This window comes from Sinocyclocheilus anshuiensis, unplaced genomic scaffold (assembly GCF_001515605.1).
Source record: "Sinocyclocheilus anshuiensis isolate Anshui unplaced genomic scaffold, SAMN03320099.WGS_v1.1 scaffold1142, whole genome shotgun sequence".
Taxonomy (NCBI): Eukaryota; Metazoa; Chordata; class Actinopteri; order Cypriniformes; family Cyprinidae; genus Sinocyclocheilus; species Sinocyclocheilus anshuiensis.
Genome location: NW_015536577.1, coordinates 5853 through 16975, shown reverse-complemented (window position 1 = coordinate 16975; position 11123 = coordinate 5853). Strand labels below are relative to the sequence as shown.

Here is an 11123-nt window from a genome sequence, read left to right as displayed (position 1 = left end):
TATATATATATATATATATATGTGTGTGTGTGTGTGTGTGTGTGTGTGTGTGTGTGTGTGTGTGTGTGTGTGCACGATTACTCTTTCACACTCAGGACTGGAGACTATTAAGGAAAAAATGTATCTCAGCATTCTTCTGTTGAGACAAATTAAGCTAATGACATTATAACATGTTTGCACATTTGCTGTGGTCTTATGCTGAATTTCCCTTATATATATATATTTTTTTTTTTTTGTGGACAGCAGAATGCCTGTATGGTCAGTAGTCAGACGTATCAGGTCACATCAATATCTGTCATTATCCTTCAGCTGAGACACTCGTGTTTGGTTAAAATTGGCTTTTTTCTGTTTAAGGTCCCAGAGACCCAACTGTGTCCATTTACCTCAGAAAAGGTACATTTGGGGGGGCAGTCGTGGGGGAGTGAATGTACAGCGCTCTCTTCCACCCTCAATACTGCAGCAAAAATGGCTACCCACTGCTCTCTCTCTCTCTCACACTGTGTGTGTGTGTGTGTGTGTGTGTGTGTGTGTGTGTGTGTGTGTGTGTGTGTTCACTACTTGAATGGGTTAAATGCAGAGCACAAATTCCGAGTATGGGACACCCTACTTGGCCACACTTCACTTCGTCACTTCATTTGACAAAGGTATTATGGGATGGCATATTGTTGCCTGTATATTTCATAAAATTATTTATTTTATTTTTTGAGATGCGTCCACTGTAAATTATACAGCAATTTTATTTGCAAAAAACATTAATTTGACAGTATTTTACAGTACAATTACATGTAATGTAATTATTAACCATTTACAGTTTTTCACCGTATATGAGATGGTAACTTTCAGTTAATCAATTAACAGATTTCACTATAACAGTTTTACAGTCTTTTTATATAAACATAAAAGGTTTGCAGTGTACTGTACAGTGTGTATATTAATCAGAAAATCATAGCATGTGAAAATTCATTGCATTTATTTTTCTTTTATGTCTCAGGTATCTCAGACTCAATACAAAAATACAAAAGCAATGCAACCTTTCAGTGGAAGGTGTTTGAAGCATGTTAGTTTAGTTAATTATCAGTTCTTAGACAATTAAGAAAGGTCATTATGTATGTGAAGTTAAAGGGTCATGGAGTTTCTCATACTCCAAACAGAACATGCAAGTTAAACAAGAATAGGAAGAGGCTAGCAGGGTGATGTCTTCAGGATAGATTGGACAGAATCGTCTCATCTCAGAATTGTCTCTCCTTTGAACCTCTATGAGAGAATCAGAGGTCCCAGGGTTCTGGCTTAGTCTCGTCTCATCTGCCTGCACTGGGAACCAGAGGTTTAGACTTGAATGGATTCACTATTCTGAGAACAGCTTGACTTGCCATACACCAAACCCTTCAGGTTTAACTTGACTTCAGATCACTTGGAATAAGTCATTCTCGACAGTCCCAGATGGGAACTGTGTTCAGTGATTTGTTCATCAAATGTTTGAGGGGACAAAACAATCCTATTAGTGTGAAATGTCATTCAAAATAACTGATTTCCTAGTGTTTATACGCATTATTCCAGCAAGCAAGTTAATCACGTCTGGACCTGTTCGATAGCAGCACTGAAAAACAGATTTACAGCCCACAATAACCAGCATACGCTAGATAATTTATCTTCCATATTTCATTTCCATTTCATTTTGCAAATCACAATCATGGAACCCATGAATTCATGGCTATTTAAAAACACATTTCTAACTAAATCATGAGTAATAATAATAATTAATGTAATAATACAATAATATAAAAAAAAAAACAGATAACAACAACTATATAATAATTAATATTAAATAATAAAACAACTATATCATAATTAGTAATAATTAACTTAATTATATTATAATAATATTAAAAGTAAACAACTAATAACAACAATAATAAATATATTAATAAATAATAAATATGATAAACTTAATAACAAAAATAATATTTTTAAACTAAACAAACAAACATACCAATAAATGGTATATATTTTGTATAATTTATTAGTAAGATTTGGAGGCCACCTTAAAAGTTTGACTCAATTTGACTAAATATACAGAGGCTGAAGGGCTTGATAACACAAAGTTTGTCTCAGAAATTCAGTTTCTGCATGTGATTTTTGATTATTAAAAACAAAACATAAATGACAACAATAACAGTATAATAAATAAATAAAAATATATAGAATAACAATAATGTAAATTAAATAATTAATTATAATAAAAATATATAATAAAACAAAATGAAGTTAATAAATCGTATCAAACTAAACAAATATTACTACTACTACTACTAATAATAATAATAACAATAATAAATAATAATAATATATGATTTAGTAATAATATGATGATTATATGATATCATATGATAAACTTAAAATAAAAAATTTTATTTTCATAAAAATGATATTTTTATTTAAAAAGCTAAAACAAACAAACTAACGAACGAATAAATGATTTTTTTTTTAAATATAATTTATTTGTAAGATTTGGAGGCCACCTTAAGAGCTTGACTCAATTTGACTAAATATACAGAGGCTGAAGTGCTTAATAACACAAAGTTTGTCTCAGAAATTCAGTTTCTGTGTGTGATTTATCTGTTCGGATCAAGCGAAAAGAACTGCAGATTGACTGAGTGAAAATTCTTGCTTATAGAAAGAAAAGGCTTACTGACATACTCTGACTTGCAATACTTGACTTGTAATCAACTTGTTTGTTGTTAACACATATCTCTTAATAGCTCATGTTATTTCATCACAGAAACAAAACGTAAATCAGCACAGCATCTTCATTCACATTTACATTAGTTCTATTTTCTCCCTACATACAGTATAAAGCTGCATATGGAATATGGGTCAGTCCCAGTTCAACTGTTATATCTAGACATCCACGTGTGTCTTCTGCACACTCACACACATATAATAATTCCCTCTGAGCGAGTCCTCCTTTTGTGTACTCTCCTTTACTTCCAGCTCTCGTTCTGAGCTTCCACATCTATTATTCCCAAATGTTTACATACCCCTTCAACCTCCGGCGCCGTCAGCACACTTCACTGCTCACACTGAGGTTAAGTAGTTTGAGCAGCACAAGGCTGTTTTCCGTCTGAGCACCTGTTTAACCAGGTGCTCTGTGAATGTGAGCGTGCTGCTGTGCCAAACTCCCTCGACTGTTTACTGTACATGTGTAATGCAGCATGACACTGAACGCTGTATTCCCATCACGACTGCTTCTGTAGCAATGTTGTAAAGTTTAAAATTTAACCTCCCTTCATGTAAAGAACAAGGACAACTTAAACAACAATTAAATGTAAATGTAAACAATTCACTTGTTTAAATTTAAAGAACAATTAACTTGAGAGCTAATAAGGAGAGCTAATATGCATATAGAAAAATAGATTTGATGTTTATTCTAAAACATGCAAAAACACACGTAGTTTGAGAGTATATGAAGACTCATTTATAACATTTGTAGTGCTTCATGGACAGGCTAAAGAGTTCTTTTTGTGCGATTTACTTGTTTCAGTTCTCTGATTGGTGGAGATTCTCTGCAGAATCATGGGTAATGTGGTTTCACTGGTAACTCGATTATTTCAAAAATCTGTTGAAATAATGCAGGCTGATGGCTTGTACAAAAGCATATACTATCGATTAACAGCGTTGGGGGTCACAGTAGGTATGTCTTTAACAGTTGTTCTGCCTTTAAACAGTTATTGTAAAAACAAATCAATTCCCCCTATGAAGAAAATGAATGGGATTTTATTTATTTATTTATTTTTATCTCAGAAACTGACTGCTGCACTCTGGTTTCAGTGTTATGAATGAACCAATGATATTATATTTATCACATCCTTCTTGACTCATTATTTGATTGTTATTATTTGACAATGTTTGACTTTATTATTATTAGATTGCAGCATTAAGACATTTTTCCACAAAATTTGGTTTAAAAAGGCAAAATAACTGGATGTCATTTACTGAATTAAACATGCAACAAGATAAGGTAATGTGACAAATGTAGCATTCTGCTGTTTAAAATGTGTATCTGTGCATAACGTGTACTAGTAGGTAGTTCATAGTGATGCATTACACTACTATGCTAGTTTAGTTATGCTAGGTTACAATATACTAAATGCTATTGTAGTTAGCATTTTCAAACATTGCAAAATTTCCAAAGACAGGTTTGTTCATTATATTGAGTGTTCTGGTTTTGTTGTGTTGTGTTGCACATATGCAACATAGACAGATTTGTTGATTATAACGGTAGCGCTATAATAATCTGAGAGGATCTGGCAACCCACTGATGAATAATGTGAGTCAGATCTGCTTTGCAACCTTAGTGATCTAAAGACAATCAAGACATACAAAACACTGAACAAAGTGTGTGACTCATAAAATTATATACTAGGCCAGAGACAATATTTGTGCTCAATAAAGATATAAGGGCCATAGATGTGCAAGTTCTCTATTTATTCAGTCACATTACAGTCAAAAAGTCATAGTAAACATGACAATCACATATACATGGTGTATAAAGTACCTGAAAGCCATACTCAACTAAAAGTACAGTTATCTAACCAGAAAATGACTTTGGTAGAAGTTGAAGTCACAGTTTAGAATATTACTTGAGTAAAAGTCTTAAAGTATGCGATATTTATTGTACTTGAGTACGAAAAGTATTTTTAAATCTTAAACCTACTTAAGTATTGAAAGTAAAAGTACAAGTAAATGCAAAATGGAAAAGAAGCAAATAAATATATATAAAAAATGTTCATACACAGCTTGAGTAGCAAGTTTGTGTTCAGTTTTAACTCTTTCTTCCATTTTGTATTTTTGGGTAAGAATAAGAAGCACTTCATCTGGTACTTAGTGTCTTTCATTCCAACATAAGAAAACATTTCTGGAATCTGCATCTTAAGCATTTAGATGTATTTACACAGTTTAATGTATCTCAGAGGGGACATGGATGCATTTAACCTGCAGTTACAGATGGATAAATAATGTTTTGTTTTTAAAACATTGAACGTAAAACGTTGAATACTGATATTTGAAATAATTTAAAACATGAACAAAATAGTAGAATGGTGAAATTAAAACCGCCAGTAGGTGGCAGCAAGTGACTGTTAATGAGTGAGTCATTGAGATTCAACTGATTCATTCAAACGACTGATTCATTCAGGAACAAAGCATTTGACTGTGTTAATGAGTGAATCATGAATCCTACAATTTAGAATGCCTTGAATTTTGAGTTTTAATAGACTAATAAATCATGTGCATGCACTCTCTGTGATATACTTGATAATATCAGATCGCACATCATTACAGCACTTACAATATTATCGCAGACGATGCTGTATCGCACACCCCAGACTCGACTTGAGTGGAAAATTAAATTATCCGCGGTTGTGCGTGCAGCCGCACACTTTTTTGCACATGAGCAAAGGTGTTTTTAGGAGTCTTTCAATCTGTTCATTCTGACACAGGAAGAGTGGATGGAGGGGCTGCAGGAACCGGATGGCTAATTTCTTACTGAAGACGTTTAGAGATTGCAGCTGAGGCTTTATGTCTGCATGATAAAATATCTTGAGATTCATTTCAGCTCGAAAGAGAAAGAAAAGCCGGAGCGATTTTACTTATGGCCACTAGTATGACTGTATGTGTCGTTCCCCTATGGAAATAATATTTTCAAGAGCTGTAACGTAGAAGTTACAGTTGTAACTACTTGTGTAATTTACAACTTTGTAAGTAGTAAAAGTTGGCTGAAATATAAAAACTCAAGTAAAGTACAGATACTCCCAAAAAATACTTAAGTACTGTAACGACCTGGACTTTTCATCTTTCTGTCAAAAACATGTCTGTAAACAAGCTTTTACCTCACTGCTTTTGTTCAACCTCAAAGAACACACACACACACACACACGCCTCCAAATCCAATCCATGTTATCCTTATGAAATAATTGCAGTTTTTGAACACAGAGCAACCAGCACACTAACAAATTAACTTGATAGAAAGACACTAATCATTTCTGTTGCATGCTAATTTAAACAATGTTAATATTTAATGTAAAAGCAAGTAACCCCGGCACGCATAAAGTCAAATGAAGCAGTGAAGAGACAAACGAGAAGACAGTGAGATTAGAGCCTTGCTCTCTGTTGAATACTACTCAATAGTCTTTAATCAGCACCTCTGTTATCTCACTGACTGGCTGGCTTTAGATGTCAGCAAAAACTGCTGTGTGTAAATCCAACCGAAGACTGTTCAACAGTAGTTCTCACTTGAGCATCTCCTAAAGCCTAGTTAGGAAACAATTACCTCTGAATTTAGATTTTGTCATTATTTACTCACCCTAATGTTGTTCCAACCTGTATGACTTACTTTCTTCAGTGTAAAATAAAAGGAGAAGTTTAGCAGAATGTCCAAACAGCTGTTTTTCATACAATAAAAGTGAATGAGGACTGGGGCTATCAAGCTTCTGAAAGGACCAAAAGAGCACCATAAAAGTTATCAGTATGCCGTGTGCTATATTCCAATTCTTCTGAAGCCATACAATATTTTATGTGATGAACAGACCAAATTTAAATCAGTATTCTATGTAAATCTTCATTCTTCATATTATTCATCTTCATTCAGCTCTTCGTCTATTCCCTTGGTTCCATACATTCAAACATGATGCATCATGTGTTGTGTAGCAGATTTGATTTCAATGACAAATGACAAATACAAATAAAAATCCCATTCATTTTCTTTATGGGCAATTGATTTTTACCAACAATGTATAAACCGTTAAAGACAGATCTACTGTGAAATACGAGGTTGTTAAAAAGAAAATCATACATGTCTGAAGTAACACGATGCTGAGTAAATGGCTGAATTAAAATTTGTTGGGTAACCATCTCTTTAAGATCCAAATGAATGGATTAACACTTGCTTTAGCTAAAGTACTTTGTGTCCAAACACTGAAGGGATAAAATAACAATCACCTCTGATGCTGACTGGAAACCAAAGTGGTTTGAGGGTCGTTGAGAGCAGGGGGTTTGAGTAATTAAAGATGAGGTTTCCAGGGTCTGAGAGAGCCTTGACTGAAAATCACATCTTGAGGAGGAGAGATGGACGGAGGAATGGGTGGGGTCATCATAATAACGAGACTTAGAGAGCTCTCCTGCACTACTAATCAACATGAAAGCCAAATATACCCAAAGGCAGTGGAAAAACGGCACATAGAAATATAAGTTTTTTTTGATGTAAGTGTGTGCAATATCACTGTGTCTCCGCGTTTCATCAATACTCAGTACTCAAGTTCGTCCCCTGAGGATTCTCCCTTAAACAGCTTTCACGCTGACTCATACATGCTGCTATTATTCCACTCGCCACCGCACCAACATCTTCACACGCAATGAAATATTCAAAAAAAAATTTCTTGTAAAAAATAGCACTGGACAAAGCTAGAAAGCTGCGACTTGAAGACTCTAGCGACAGTGCTTTAGAGCAGCGCTTCTCAACTGGTAAAAAATACAAACAATGCTAAATGCTAATAAAGAAATGCAATCATATAATCATACATTGTTGTCATAACTAAAATAAATAGGCTAATCGACATTTAAAAGATGGACAAAATACTTCCCATCATTGTTGACGACAAAGGAGTAAGCAACACCTTTGGTGGTGCCAAAGGTTGTGCACCCAATCAAATTCTGTTGTATTTTGATGCAAATTAATCTTAATTTGGTAGAAGGTAGCCAAATTGGGCAGATGACAATAAGGAGAGGTTTCATGACATTCCCTTACTTAAAAGAAGATTAACACAGTTTTTGCCAACTACAGTGTTTCAGTGTGGTAAACTATATTTATATTATATTTATATTATATATATATTTAGATCAGATTTTCTTGATATATCTAAAGGGGTTCCCCAATGTTCCATTTTGGGACCTGTTTGTTTTCTATTTATATAAATGATTTAGGTAAGGATATTCAAGCAAAAAAAACAGTTTTATGCTGATGATACTATTATTTATACACTTGCTCCATCTATAACACAGGCGGTGAAAGAGCTTCAGACTGCTTTTCAGTCATTGGAAGGTGATCTGGTGAGCTTAAAATTAATTTTAAATTCTCAGAAAACAAAGTTTATGGCTTTTTCAAAAGCTCAGTCACAAGTACTTGATACATGCTGCTTCCATACTATATAGTATGCAGAAAACAGTACGCCAAAAGAGTAGTATTTCTGAATTCATATTGTTCTAAAAGTGGCCAAATTACCACATTCGATGGACACTTTACTATCCCATGAAGCGACGGGACAGTATTTGGCAATGAAGCATCACAACTGACACTGTTAGGTCCCATGAATTCACAGAAAACAATTAACAGAAAACAAAGTTTATGGTTTTTTCAAAAGCTCAGTCACAAGTACTTGATAATCTTAGTATTTTTACATTTGATGATAAAATTATTGAAGAGTATCTTCTTACAAGTATTTAGGCATTTTGATTGATGATAAGCTTTTATTCAATGTACATATTGCTAATCTAATCAGGAAGCTCAAAGTGAAGCTTGGTTCTTATTTTAGAAATAAATATAATTTTACTTTTAATACCAAAAAGAAACTTGTAGAAGCCACCTTCCTAACTGTGCTTGATTATGGTGATATAGTATACAAGCATGCAGCCTCCTCCATCTTAACGAGCCTTGATTCAGTGTACCATGCTTCATTACATTTTATTACAAATGCAAAATCCCGTACTCATCATTGCATTCTATATGAGATGGTGGGTTGGATATCACTAACCATGCATAGAAAACAGCACTGGTACATTTTTATCTATAAAGCAATGTTAGGTAAACTTCCAGCTTATCTCTGTACCCTTCTTTGTCTTCGTTCGGGCAGTTACCAGCTACGCTCTTCGAAGTGTTTGCTTTTTAACGTACCTCGAGTTTGTACAGAACTGGGGAAAACTGCATTTTTGTATTATGCACCCTGGGCATGGAATAATTTGCAAAAAGATCTAAAACTTGATAAATTTGTGTCTATTGATGAATTTAAAAGCATCATAAGGAGATTGGTAATGGAGGCTTGTGATTGTTTTTGTTGAGAGGATATTATGTTTAAATATTGTTTTAATGTGTATTTGTTGTATTTTAAAATGTTGTCTTTCTGTATGGCTGCTACCTTGGCCAGGTCTCTCTTGTAAAAGAGATTTTAATCTCAATGAGACTTCCTGATTAAATAAAGGTAAAATAAAAATAAAATATTAATGATGGCTCGCCACTTGAAGTCCAGTGTAAAATCTGGATCCGGAAGCAAAAACAATTGCAAAGAACCTCTGATTTAGACCTAAAAACACATTGCTGAGTACTGGAAAAATCTATGTCTCACTTTCTTTCGTTCATATTATTACAAAGCCATTGAGTGATTAACAAACATCCAAAATAATGAGACATTATATCATTCCACCCACAATTTCCAACCTCCATTTGGGTCCAGTAAACAACTGTTATCTGAAATCCTGATCAACAGCTGCTCTGTTCCAGCATGCACATCTCTAAACAACCCATGCGGAGTCACTGAAGCACTGCAGGTCAGAAGATACTTCAGGCATCAGCAGTAAAAGAAAGAGAGATGCTACTTACAAGAATTCCTCTTGCTGCCGCTGGCGGATCCTGGGGAAGACATCCCAAAGCTGCTGCCGAGTCTTGCAGTGGGAGTACCGGAGTGTTGTTGGTCGTTTACAGCACAGGCCACCCACCACACATCCTGAACGTCTAGACAAGCAGCACTGGAGGGTTAGCGACACACACACGGCCAGTGATGCTGTGGAGCAGTGCAGCGTGCAGCGAGCACTCGGCTGTCTGGTGGACCGAGAGGCAGAGCAGCAGAGAGTACATAGGAATGTACCACTCAGCATCTCAGGAGGGGAACCGCTCGGAGAGAGAGACTGCATTCATAGAGCATGGAAACATGAATAGAAGAGTTAGAAAAACACAGAAGATAAAAGGAAAGAGTACCGTTTTTCAAAAGAGCTTCTTTTGTACTCCACAGAAGACAGAAAGTTATACAGGTTTGAAACGGCATGAGGGTGAGTAAATTATGACAGAATTTTAACTTTTAGGTGAACTATTCCTTTAGTTCACATTTTTACATCCACACTGCAACCTGCTGCAATCTTTGCTCATTTCTTGGCATAGATTTGAGCCACTTACCTGAGCTGTACATGTCATGTGACTAATCACTCTGAAATCGTAGCACAATAGCGCAATGAAAATGCTAATTGAATTATGGCAGCAAAAGAACTCTCACAGTCCCAAACCCTTCACTACTAATCATCCTGATGTCTAACAGTGACATCAAAGGTAGCGGACAGGAAAGAATGTTAGTCCAATTTATTTCAAGAGACCTCCAAAAAATCAACCACCAATAAATCCCAATGTCTATTTAAAAAAAGTAGTATTATAAATAGTGTATTTTAAGTTAGAAAATACCAATGTATTTTAGTATGATTGAGGTAATATTATGGTTTTCATTGATATTTTGATATTAATACATTGATACATTGATATTTACCCCAATATATAACATACATGAAATTAACCGGCAGCAGATCTATACAGGTGGAGCTGGGGAAGGTGGAGGGTTTCTGAAGCTAATGGTTTTAGTTACATTATAGTTAACTATACTGTTATTTACTGTTTTTTGTTTTTTTACTATTTACTGTTGCAGGCGGCCATCTCCCCTGTGCGCTTCAGCACGCTAAAAGAGCTTTTTCCCTAAAGGAGCATTCAGAGGTGCGTCTTTTTAAAGACGACGTTGCGTGGCAAACTCGACGTTACGTCTCTGTAAAGGCGATGTGGGTCTTGCTATAGACAACGTATCACCCGGGCATTTCTAGATGCGGTCGTTACCTGGCACTGGGTGATGGTCACGATCGCTGCCTCACGTGCCTGAGCATTTAACACGCTGACGTGGCGTTTGTGGATGAGTCATGTTCTCATTGCGGGAAGATGATCATCTCGGAGTTGCGGGCCAAGCTCCATTTCCTCAAAGGGGCAGAGCTCCGTTGCCTCTGCCTCGATCTAGTTCTCGTCATGGTGGCAGTCAGGTGGGGGCTAC

General features: G+C 35.4%; 1 protein-coding gene across 2 annotated transcripts in view; it reads right to left on the bottom strand.

Annotated features, from left to right (window-relative positions):
- The window catches only part of LOC107702383 (dysbindin-like), a 44995-nt gene extending 35103 nt beyond the window's left edge, over positions 1 to 9892 (bottom strand). The window contains exon 1 of one of the 2 annotated variants that reach the window (XM_016504690.1): positions 9647 to 9892. In XM_016504690.1, the coding sequence (XP_016360176.1) occupies positions 9647 to 9689 (43 nt within the window). In that variant the 5' untranslated portion in view covers positions 9690 to 9892. The remainder of the gene's footprint in view (positions 1 to 9646) is intronic. The other variant, XM_016504698.1, reaches the window with a different exon arrangement.
- Between the last annotated feature and the right edge of the window lie 1231 nt (positions 9893 to 11123).